The 12,476-nt window shown below is 42.8% G+C and overlaps 1 protein-coding gene across 2 annotated transcripts; it reads left to right on the forward strand.

The window, feature by feature from the left end:
- The first annotated feature begins 1,971 nt into the window (after positions 1 to 1,971).
- LOC124001673 (Wilms tumor protein homolog) lies at positions 1,972 to 6,130 on the forward strand. 2 transcript variants are annotated; one of them, XM_046308672.1, is made up of 4 exons: positions 1,974 to 2,077; positions 2,164 to 2,412; positions 2,771 to 2,901; positions 4,518 to 6,130. In XM_046308672.1, exons 2-4 carry the CDS (start codon positions 2,172 to 2,174, stop codon positions 5,577 to 5,579), a joined length of 1,434 nt encoding a protein of 477 aa, XP_046164628.1. In that variant the 5' UTR covers positions 1,974 to 2,077; positions 2,164 to 2,171; the 3' UTR covers positions 5,580 to 6,130. The 2 variants fall into 2 exon arrangements, with proteins under 2 accessions (XP_046164627.1, XP_046164628.1); XM_046308671.1 differs by having other exon boundaries at positions 1,972 to 2,412.
- Positions 6,131 to 12,476: the final 6,346 nt, after the last annotated feature.

A 12,476-nucleotide genomic window follows, 5' to 3' on the forward strand; every position in this document is an offset into this window, starting at 1 on the left:
GCAATGGCTTGAGGTCAAGGAGGGAGCTCAAAGACTAACCACATGAGGGTGGTTGCTTCTGTTTCTACCTCCAGTGTCATTGGGTCACAACGTGAAAGGTCGAGCATTAGAACGGACGCTGACAAGCTGTACGTCTGCCCCACTTTTGGGAACTGCTTCACTGAGGCAAACTATGTGAAGAGGCACCAGACCGTTCTCACCAAGGAGAGGCCCTTCAAGTGTAAACTATGTCACAAGAGCTTCTTCTTCCTGAGTAACCTTACCAGACATAGGAGTGTCCACAATGGGGAGAAATCGTAGCACTGTGGCTTGAGATGTATGCAGGGGATATCTGGGCACCATTCTTTAGCTGACCTATTATGGTCGTCATGTGAAGTGTCTTGGCGGAAGAGTTTTTTTTTTGGATGACTAAGTGCCTCAGTTGAGCATCTGGGTATGCTCACATTCTCACATGACTTGTTGCTTGGTGTGCTGGCATTAAAGTGTGACACTACATTTCCCCCTCCGAGTTTGGATTTTCCTGTGTTCTAATCATAACAATATAATGTTGAGGAAAGCCAGTGTGTCTATGTATGCGGAAGACTCAACACTAACAAAGAGGTAACCGTTAGTTTCAGAATGGGTGGCAAGGAATAGGTTAGTCCTAAATATTTCAAAAACTAAACCGCTTGGAGTAACACTGTCATGGTCAAAACATATTGATACAACAGTAGCTAAGATGGGGAGACGTCTGTCCATAATAAAGCGCTACTCTGCCTTCTGCACAGCACTATCATCAAGGCAGGTCCTGCAGGCCCTAGTTTTGTCACACCTGGTTTACTGTTCAGTTGGGTGGTCAGGTGCCACAAAGAGGGACTTAGGAAAAATGCAATAGGCTCAGGCTCAGAACAGGGCAGCAGGCTGGCCCTTGGATGTACACAGAGAGAAACATTAATAATATGCATGTCAATTTCTCCTGGCCCAAAGTGGATTTGTGAGAGTAATTGACATGTTGAATGCACCGAGCTATCTATTTGAACTACTTGCACACAGCTTAGACACCCATGCATACCACATAAGACATGGGACACCAGGGGTCTCATCACGGTCCCCAAGTTCAGAACAGACTATGGGAGGCACACTACATAGAGCCATGACTCCAGATAACTCATGCAAGCAGTAAAATTAGATTTTAAAAAATGGATAAAAATACACCTTATGGAACAAGGGGGACTGTGAAGCAACATAAACATAGGCACAGACATATGCATACACACACACACACAATAACATACGCACTATACACACACATACACATGGATTTTGTGTTGTAGATATGTGGTAGTAGAGTAGGGGCCTGAGGGCACACACTTAATGTGTTGTAAAATCTGTTGTAAATGCATTGTAAGGTTTTTTTTAAATTGTATAATTGCCTTAATTTAGCTGGCCCCCAGGAAGAGTAGCTGCTGCCTGGGATCCATAATAAATACCAATACAAATACACAATTGCCTGTACGTTGTGTCTCAGTAAAAGGGAAAATCATTCTACTCAGGAGAACTTCTACATTCCAAATCCACAAAGTGTACACCCCAAGGAGCGTTGCTGCTCATTCTGCGGTACAGTCCAGTGGAGGCTGCTAAGGGGAGGACGGCTCATAATAATGTCTGGAAAGGCGCGAATGGAATAACATTTGATAATGTTCCACTTCAGCTGTTACCATGAGCCCATCCTCCCCAATTAAGGTGCCACCAACCTCCTGTGGTACAGTCCAATAAATGATAGGACAAACACACACAAAAAACATTGTTGATAATGTAGGATTTAAAAAATAAAACATGAATCACATAGAAATACTTTCAAGTATTATTTGTATGATAGATCGATAATTGTGGACATTTTACATTATGTTGGCACTACAGGACTCTTATTCAGGATTCCAAAAATCCGTGACTCGGAAGTAGTTAGTTCTTCTTGCCTGCGTCACAATTGCTGGACCGAAGAGTTTCTGTACTGCCTTTGGTCAGACTTTGGCGCAAACAACAAAACCGCAGTGTCCAATTACAATTTTTACGTTAGCGTTTTTAATTCGCGTTGGAGGTAGGATTTGGTTGACATATGTTATTTAGGCACCGCTAGCTAGCTGCTAACAATGACTAACTATATGGTTTTTCACACTCAAATAGCCTCCGTCATGGAGGTGTTAGCGAATGCAGCCGTGGCAGAGATCTGTAAACTCGTAGACGACGACTATACAGTGTTTCGTTTGGAAATAACTCAAAGCCAGAAAGAAAACCGGACATTGCGGAGGAAACTACAGCTACTGGAACTAAAGGTGGCACGGGAGCGCGCAGAGAGGACAATGCGAGAGCGCGTCCTCGCCAGTCGTCCCAGTAGTGTCAAGATTCTCGACCGTTTCAGAGGAATGGCAAGAGGTACATTTAGCAGAAGGCCAAGACTGCCGGCCATAGTGCCCTGTTCCCCTCAGCGCACGTGTGGCTTTACATGTGTTAAGTACACATGGTTAACCAAAATTGGGTGTTGGTCAGTTTTTGGATTGCAAGGAATAATTCCACTGATTCCTTAGTTATCTTGAACAAAGACACTATCATATTTGAACCAGATTCTTGATTTACAACATTTCCTATTATTTGCTAATTGAAAATAATATGATGCATGGAACATAACTTATTGATACACTTTTTGTAGATTGATTTATGAGAAGTGTTACCTTACAGTGTCAAAACTGTCAATAGTGTACCTAACCACCTCTTTTCTCCCAATCACTCTCAGGTGAAGGACATCTCACTGGAGGACACAGAAGCTTTGTGAAGCCAGCTGAACACACTACATGGAGAGATGACCAATCAATCACTGTTGATGAGGGGAGTGGAACCTCAACCCAGCACGTTATCATGATAGAGGTCAGTGTAATAGTGTTACTTTGTCAATCAAATGTGGCCCGTTTATTTCCCAAAGGCTCCCCTCAGCTTTTTAGTTCCTTACAGTGCATTTTCCACATTACAGCCTTATTCTGAAATTGATTGTTTTTTCATACATCAATCTACACACAGTACCCCATAATGGCAATTTTTTTTTTAATGTAAAAAATGAAATATTATATTTACATAAGTATCCAGACCCTTTACTCAGTACTTGGTTGAAGCCTCTTTGTCAGCGATTACAGCCTCAAGTCTTCTTGGGGATGACACTACAAGCTTGGAACACCTGTATTTGAAGAGTTACTCCCATCCTTCTCTGTAGATCCTCTCAAGCTCTGTCAGGTTGGATGCACAGCTATTTTCAGGTCACTCCAGAGATGTTCGATCGAGTTCAATTCCAGGCTCTGGCTGGGCCACTCAAGGATATTCAGAGATTTGACACAAAGCCACTCCTGCGTGGTCTTGGCTGTGTGCCTAGGGTCATTGTCCTGTTGGAAGATGAAACTTCACCCCAGTCTTAGGTCCTGAGCAGGTTTCTAACAAGGATCTCTCTTACTTTGTTCCGTTCATCTTTCCCTCGATCCTGACTAGTCTCTCAGTCCCTGCCTCTGAAAAACATCCCCACAGCATGATTCTGCCACCACCATGCTTCACCGTAGGGATGGTATTGGCCAGGTGATGATCGATGCCTGGTTTCCTCCAGACGTGACACTTGGCATTGAGTCTTGGTTTCATCAGACCAGAGAATCTTGTTTCTCATGGTCTGAGAGTCCTTTGGGTGCCTTTTAGCAAACTCGAAGTGGGCTGTCATGTGCCTTTTACTGAGTGGCTTCCATCTGGCCACTCTACCATAAATACCTTATTGGTAGAGTGCTGCAGAGATGGTTGACTTTCTGGAAGGTTCTCCCATCTCCACAGAGGAACTCTGGAGCGCTGTCACAGTGATTATCGGGTCCTTGGTCACCTCCCTGACCAAGGCTCTTCTCCCCCAATTGCACAGTTTGGTATTGGTGGTTACAAACTTCTTCCATTTAAGAATAAAGGTCAATGTGTTCTTGGGGACCTTCAATGCTGCAGAAATTATTTGGGTACCCTTCCCCAGATATGTGCCTCGACACAATCTTGTTTCGGAGCTCTACAAACAATTCCTTGTACCTCATTGCTTGGTTTTTGCTCTGACATGCACTGTCAGCTGTGGGACCTTTTATACACAGGTGTGTGCCTTTCCAAATCATGTCCAGACAATTGAATTTACCACAGGTGCACTCAAATTAAGTTGTAGAAACATCTCAAGGTCGATCAATGGAACCAGGATGCACCTGAGCTCAATTGCTTTATAGCAAATTAAAGTTAATGTTTATTTTTAATACAATTGCAAAAATGTCTATAAATCTGTTTTCGCTTAGTCATTATGGGGTGTTGTGAGTTGATTGAGGACATTCTGAATAAGGCTGTAACATAACAGTGTGGAAAAAGTGAAGGGGTCTGAATACTTTTCGAAAGCATTGCACATCTACATCCTCATTTCTCGTGAGACTTCCCTATGACATTGTTATTCAACTCATGTACCGGAATATCCTCCTCTCTTCTTGTGTCAGTCTGCAGATGTAGCGGCTGCAGGTCCTGGGGTTAAGCAGGAGATGGCTGAAGGAGAAGAGGACCCACGGCACAGCAGAGACTGCCAGACTGCAGTGGCTGGAGCAACCCCTGTAGCCAAGGAGGGCCCAAACACCGCCCCAGCACAGCCCAGCAGCATCACGGAGGTCAGTGGAACACAGAACACCATCTTCAAGACAGAGACATACCCCAACACTTCAATGGGGCTGGAGCGACTGGGCTCTCCTCCTGCTCCCCACTCAGAGTATTTACTTTATGGTAACCATAGCCCAACGACGGTTCTGTCCCATCAGGACCCAAGTGACTCGTTACAGACTGTCAATGATCCGTCCTGTTCATACGCTACAGAGACACAGATGATACCTGGTGACATGCCTGTGGGCTTAGATACACAGTCTAATCCAATGAGAGGGGACTGGAACCGGTACAGTAATAGTGTATACTCTGAAAAGTGCCTGGATGAGAAAGGGGAGGGTCTGGCCTTAGATGATGTGAAAGTGGAGGGCGACACTCTGAAATGGAATGAAGACAAGACTCATTTAGGAGAAGGACACTCGCAGGGCACCAGCAGTGCCTTCTTAGACTACAGGGAAAGCATAGAGACAAATCTAAATGTTGGGACCAACTCCCCTTTACACAAGTTCCGGGATCACAACCCAGTGTCCACGTCAATGGGGCCTTCCGATTCACACAGCCATGTCCTTTTCGATCAGGTATTGAATTCAAACGACAGGGTTAGAGCCCAGGCTCTGGGTGGGGGAGCAACATCAGGAAAAAGTAAAGAGAAACGGTTCCTCTGCGCGTTCTGTAACAAAGGCTTCAGCTGCCCCCAGAAGGTGGAAATCCACCAGAGGGTCCACACAGGGGAGAAACCCTACAGCTGTACCCAGTGTCATATTCGCTTCGCCCAGGCTGGTGACCTGAAGAGACACCAGAGGGTCCACACAGGGGAGAAACCCTTCAGCTGTACCCAGTGTAACATGCGCTTTGCCCATGCTGGCAACCTGAAGAGACACCAGAAGGTCCACACAGGGGAGAAATAATACAGCTTCCACCAGTGTGAGAAGAGATTCTACCGCCAGCACCAGCTGAAGATGCACCTGAAGGTCCACACGGGAGAGGTGCTTCGCACTGCAGAAAGAGGTTCTCGGAGAGGAGCTACCCTCAGGATACACCAGCAGAAAACCATTCCACTCAATAGCTTCTGACGTTTAGATCAAACCCTGCATTAAAGACAAAGATGAATTGTCAAAAGATCCGCAGTTGAATTTGGAATTACGAGAGTAACATGTTTTAGTGTTGAATATTCGGGAGGAATGTTGCTTCCAGACCTGTGATATACGCTGAGTGTACAAAACATTAGGAACAACTGCTCTTTCCACGAATGCAGGTGAAACCTACAGTATGATCCCTTATTGTTAAATTCACTTCAATCAGTGTAGATGAAGGGCAGGAGACGGGTTAAAGAATATTTTTTTTAAGCCTTGAGAAAATTGAGGCATGGATTATGTACAGTGGGTCAGCCAACAATTGTGCAAATTCTCCCACTTAAAAAGATGAGGCTTGTAATTTGCATCACAGGTACACTTCAAATATGACAGACAAAATGAGAAAAGAAATCCAGTAAATCACATTGTAGGATTTTTTATGAATTTATTTGCAAATTATGGTGGAAAATAAATAAGTATTTGGTCCCCTACAAACAAGCAAGATTTCTGGCTCTCACAGACCCAAGTTAAGAGGCTCCTCTGTCCTCTACTCGTTACCTGTATTAAATGGCACCTGTTTGAACTTGTTATCAGTATAAAAGACACCTGTCCACAACCTCAAACAGTCACACTCCAAACTCCACTCTGGCCAAGACCAAAGAGCTGTCAAAGGACACCAGAAACAAAATTGTAGACCTGCACCAGGCTGGGAAGACTGAATCTGCAATAGGTAAGCAGCTTGGTTTGAAGAAATCAACTGTGGGAGCAATTATTAGGAAATGGAAGACATACAAACCACTGATAATCTCCCTCGATCTGGGGCTCCACGCAAGATCTCACCCTGTGGCGTCAAAATGATCACAAGAACGGTGAGCAAAAATCCCAGAACCACATGGGGGGACCTAGTGAATGACCCGCAGAGAGCTGTGACCAAAGTAACAAAGCCTACCATCAGTAACACACTACACCGCCAGGGACTCAAATCCTGCAGTGCCAGACATGTCCTCCTGCTTAAGCCAGTACATGTCCAGGCCCGTCTGAAGTTAGCTAGAGAGCATTTGGATGATCCAGAGGAAGATTGGGAGAATGTCATATGGACAGATGAAACCAAAATATAACTTTTTGGTAAAAACTCAACTCGTCGTGTTTGGAGGACAAAGAATGCTGAGTTGCATCCAAAGAACACCATACCTACTGTGAAGCATGGGGGTGGAAACATCATGCTTTGGGGCTGATTTTCTGCAAAGGGACCAGGACGACTGATCCGTGTAAAGGAAAGAATGAATGGGCCCATGTGTCGTGAGATTTTGAGTGAAAACCTTCCATCAGCAAGGGCATTGAAGATGAAACGTGACAATGATCCCAAACACACCGCCCAGGCAACGAAGGAGTGGCTTCGTAAGAAGCATTTCAAGGTTCTGGAGTGGCCTAGCCAGTCTCCAGATCTCAACCCCATTGAAAATCTTTGGAGGGAGTTGAAAGTCCGTGCTGCCCAGCAACAGCCCCAAAACATCACTGCTCTAGAGGAGATCTGCATGGAGGAATGGGCCAAAATACCAGCAACAGTGTGTGAAAACCTTGTGAATACTTATAGAAAACGTTTGACCTCTGTCATTGCCAACAAAGGGTATAACAGTATTGAGAAACTTGTTTTTGACCAAATACTTATTTTCCACCATAATTTGCAAAAACAAATAATTAAAAACCCTACAATGTGATTTTATGTATTTTTCTTTCTCTCATTTTGTCTGTCATAGATTAAGTGTACCTATGATGAAAATGACAGGCCTCTCATATTTTTAAGTGGGAGAACTTGCACAATTGGTGGCTGACTAAATACTTTTTTGCCCCACTGTATGTGTGCCGTTCAGAGGGTGAATGGGCAAGACAAAAGATTTAAGTGCGGGGTATGTTAGTAAGTGCCGGGCGCACCTGTTTGAGTGTGTCAAGAACTGCAATGCTGCTGTTTCCCGTGTGTATCAAGAGTGGTCCACCACCCGAAGGACATCGAGACCTGGACACTGGAGACCTTTTGAGTCAATGCCCCGACGAATTGAGGATGTTCTGATGGCAAAAAGGGATGTAAATTCCATATTAGGAAGGTGATACTATTGTTTTGCACACTCAGTGTATAAGGCATAAAAAATGTTTTTGTAGTACTGTGTTGGCCAGTGGTTCCCAACTCCAGTCCTCAAGTACCCCCAACAGCACACATTTGTTGTTGTATCCCCAGACAAAAACAGATGATTCAACTCATTAACTATGTTTCCATAAATTTGCCCAGAGATTTTTCATTGACATTTAGAAAGTTTGCGTAGAAAATAGATGACAGTTGCCTATCGCTGTGTGTTTCCATAGAACTGTCTTGGGTCGATCAAAAACGGCAGACGTAATATGACTTCACATCAAGAAAAAGTACCAGTCAAAAGTTTTGGACACCTACTCATTCAAGGGTTTTTCTTTTATTTGGACTATTTTCTACATTGTAGAATAATAGTGAAGACATCAAAACTGTGAAATAACACGTATGGAATCATGTAATAACCAAACAAAACCATATATTTTAGATTCTTCGAAGTAGCCACCCTTTGCCTTGATGACAGCTTTGCACACTCTGAAATATCACATTTACATAAGTATTCAGACCCTTTACTCAGTACTTTGTTGAAGCACCTTTGGCAGCGATTACATCCTCGAGTCTTCTTGGGGATAACGCTACAAGCTTGGAACACCTGTATTTGAGGGGTTTCTCCCATTATTCTCTGCAGATCCTCTCGAGCTCTGTCAGGTTGGATGGGGAGCGTTGCTGCACAGCTATTTTCAGGTCTCTCCAGAGATGTTCGATTGGGTTCAAGTCCGGGCTCTGGCTGGGCCTCTCAAGGACATTCAGAGACTTGTCCCAAAGCCACTCCTGCATTGTCTTGGCTGTGTACTTTTTAAAATTTAATTTCACCTGTATTTAACCAGGTAGGCTAGTTGAGAACAAGTTCTCATTTACAACTTTGACCTGGCCAAGATGAAGCAAAGCAGTGCGACACAAACAACAACAGAGTTACACATGGAATGAACAAACATACAGTCAATAACACAATAGAAAAAGTCTATATACAGTGTGTGCAGATGAGGTAAGACAAGGGAAGTAAAGGCAATAAATAGGCCACGGTGGCGATGTAATTACAATATAGCAATTAAACACTGGAATGGTAGATGTGCAGAAGATGAATGTGCAAATAGAGATACTTGGGTGCAAAGGAGCAAGATAAATAAATTCAGAATGGGGATGAGGTAGTTGGATGGGCTATTTACAGATGGGCTATGAACAGGTGCAGTGATCTGTGAGCTGCTCTGACAGCTGGTGCTTAAAGTTAGTGAGGGAGATATGAGTATCTAGCTAAAGTGATTTTTTAAATTCGTTCCAGTCATTGGCAACAAAGAACTGGAAGGAAATGCGACCAAAGGAGGAATTGGCTTTGGGGGTGACCAATGAAATATACCTGCTGGAGTGCGTGCTACGGGTGGGTGATGCTATGGTGACCAGTGAACTGAGATAAGGCGGGGCCTTACCTAGCAAAGACTTATAGATGACCTGGAGCCAGTGGATTTGGCGGCGAATATGAAGCGAGGGCCAGCCAACGAGAACATACAGGTCGCAGTGGTGGGTAGTATATGAGGCTTTGGTGACAACGGATAGCACTGTGATAGACTGCATCCAATTTGTTAAGTGTTGGAGGCTATTTTGTAAATTACATCGCCGAAGTCAAGGATTGGCAGGATAGTCAGTTTTACGAGGGTATGTTTGGCAGCATGAGTGAAAGATGCGTTGTTGCGAAATAGGAAGCCGATTCTAGATTTAATTTTGGATTGGAGATGCTTAATGTGAGTCTGGAAGGAGAGTTTACAGTCTAACCAGACACCTAGGTATTTGTAGATGTCCACATATTATTCTAAGTCAGAACCGCCCAGAGTAGAGGTCGACCGATTTATGATTTTTCATTGCCGATACCGATTGGAGGACCGAAAAGGCCGATACCGATTATTAAATCGGCCAATTAAATTTTCTTTATTTGTAATAATGACAATTACAACAATACTGAATGAACACTTATTTTAACTTAATAATACACCAATAAAATCAATTTAGCCTCAAATAAATAATAAACATGTTCAATTTGGTTTAAATAATGCAAAAACAAAGTGTTGGAAAAAGTAAAAGTGTAATATTTGCCATGTAAGAAAGCTAACGTTTAAGTTCCTTGCTCAGAACAATAGAACATATGAAAGCGGGTGGTTCCTTTTAACATGAGTCTTCAATATTCCCAGGTAAGAAGTTTTAGGTTTTAGTTATTATAGGAATTATAGGACTATTTCTCTCTTTACCATTTGTATTTCATTAACCTTTGACTATTGGATGTTCTTATAGGTACTTTAGTATTGCCAGTGTAACAGTATAGCTTCCGTCCCTCTCCTTGCTCCCCCCTGGGCTCGAACCAGCAATACATCGACAACAACCACCATCGAAGCAGCGCTACCCATGCAGAGTAAGGGAAAAAAACACTCCAAGGCTCAGAGCGAGCGATGTTTGAAACGCTATTAGCGTGCGCTAACTAGCCAGCCATTTCACTTCGGTTACACCAGCCTCATCTCGGGAGTTGATATGCTTGAAGTCATAAACAGCGCAGCGCTTGACGCACAACGAAGAGCTGCTGGCAAAACGCACAAAAGTGCTGTTTGAATGAATGTTTACACGCCTGCTTCTGCCTACCACTGCTCAGTCAGATACTTAGATGCTTGTATGCTTGTAAACTCAGTCAGATTATACGCAACCTATGACACTCTAGATAATATCTAGTAATATCATCAATCGTGTAGTTAACTAGTGATTGATTGATAGTTTTTTATAAGATAAGTTTAATGCTAGCTAACAACTTACCTTGGTTTACTGCATTCGCGTAACAGGCAGTCTCCTTGTGGAGTGCAACAAGAGGCAGGTCGTTATTGCGTTGGACTAGTTAACTGTAAGGTTGCAAGATTGGATCCCCCGAGCTGACAAGGTGAAAATCTGTCGTTCTGCCCCTGAACGAGGCAGTTAACCCACCGTTCCTAGGCAGTCATTGAAAATAAGAATGTGTTCTTAACCGACTTGCCCAGTTCAATAAAGATTAAATAAAGGTGTAAAAAAAAAGAAGATTTCCGATTGTTATGAAAACTTGAAATCGGCCCTAGAAGTATACAGAATGGTGTTGTCTGCATAGAGGTGGATCAGAGTAAGTCGCTTTGGATAAAAGCGTCTGCTAAATGGCATATATTATTATTATTATTATTAGAATCACCAGCAGCAAGAGCGACATCATTGATGTATACAGAGAAAAGAGTGGTACTTAAGGTCATTGTCCTTTTGGAAGGTGAACCTTCACCCCATAAAGGCTTGATTGGTGGAGTGCTGCAGAGATGGTTGTCCTTCTGGAAGGTTCTCCCATCTCCACAGAGGAACTCTAGAGCTCTGTCAGACTAACCATCGGGTTCTTGGTCATCTCCCTGACCAAGGCCCTTCTCCCCCTGATTTCTCAGTTTGGCCGGGTGGCCAGCTCTAGGAAGTCTTGGTGGTTCCAATCTTCTTCCATTTAAGAATGATGGAGCCCACTGTGTTCTTGGAGACGTGCAATGCTGCAGAAATGTTTGGTACCCTGCCCTAGGTTTTTCCTTCGACCTTATGGATTGGTTTTTGCTTTGACACGCACTGTCAATTGTGGGATCTTTATATAAACAGGTGTGTGCCTTTCCAAATCATGTCAAATCAATTGAATTTACCACAGGTGGACTCCAATCAAGTTGTAGAAACATCTCAAAGATGATCAATGGAAACAGGATGCACTTGAGCTCAATTTTGAGTCTCATAGCAAAGGGTCTGAATACTTATGAAAATAATGTATTTTTGTTTTTAAATTTGCAAAAATGCCTAAACCTGTTTTTGGTTTGTCATTATAGGGTATTGTGTGTAGATTGCTGAGAACTTTTTAAAAATGTAAAAATACATTTTAGAGTAAAGCTGTAACGTAACAATATTTGGAAAAAGTCAATGGATCTGAATACTTTCCGAAGGCACTGTATATAGCAACACCTCCCCCATAAGCATTCCTGTCTCTTCTATAGATGTTATCCTTGTATTACTACTGCTGTATCATCAAAGGAATTATCTAAGTGAGTCACAGAAATGGCTACTATTTGAATGCTATCTGATGTCAGCAAGTTATTGATTTTCATTAACCTTATTTCTAAGGCTACATATATATTAATATGAGCAAATGTTTTTGCCCTTTCCTGGGTAGCTTCTCAGAGACATACATAATATGGAAAAGAACAAACAAATGAGAAAAAAAAACATTCAGCAGTCCATTAATCAGTTGGTGTGTGTGTGTGTTTTCTGCGGGTGGACAATACGCCTGTCATAGTGGATGTAAGCAATGTACCCACACGCTTTGGCAGCTTTCATCGCTGGGACAAGTTATTTTTCTCTTCTGGCGCATAGCTTCGAGAACTTGAAGATTTTTAAAGAGAATAATAGGCAATTGTTGGTTAATCCAGGTGTGGAAAGCTCTTAGACTTACCCAGAAAGGCTCAAAGTTGATTCTAACATGTATTGACTCAGGGGGTTAAGTACTTATCTAATTATGATATATTAGTGTTTTATTTTTATTTATTTTTAAAATAAAAATGTTAGAATTATTCTTCCAC

The sequence above is a fragment of the Oncorhynchus gorbuscha genome, linkage group LG17 (genome assembly GCF_021184085.1).
Source record: "Oncorhynchus gorbuscha isolate QuinsamMale2020 ecotype Even-year linkage group LG17, OgorEven_v1.0, whole genome shotgun sequence".
Lineage (NCBI taxonomy): Eukaryota > Metazoa > Chordata > Actinopteri > Salmoniformes > Salmonidae > Oncorhynchus > Oncorhynchus gorbuscha.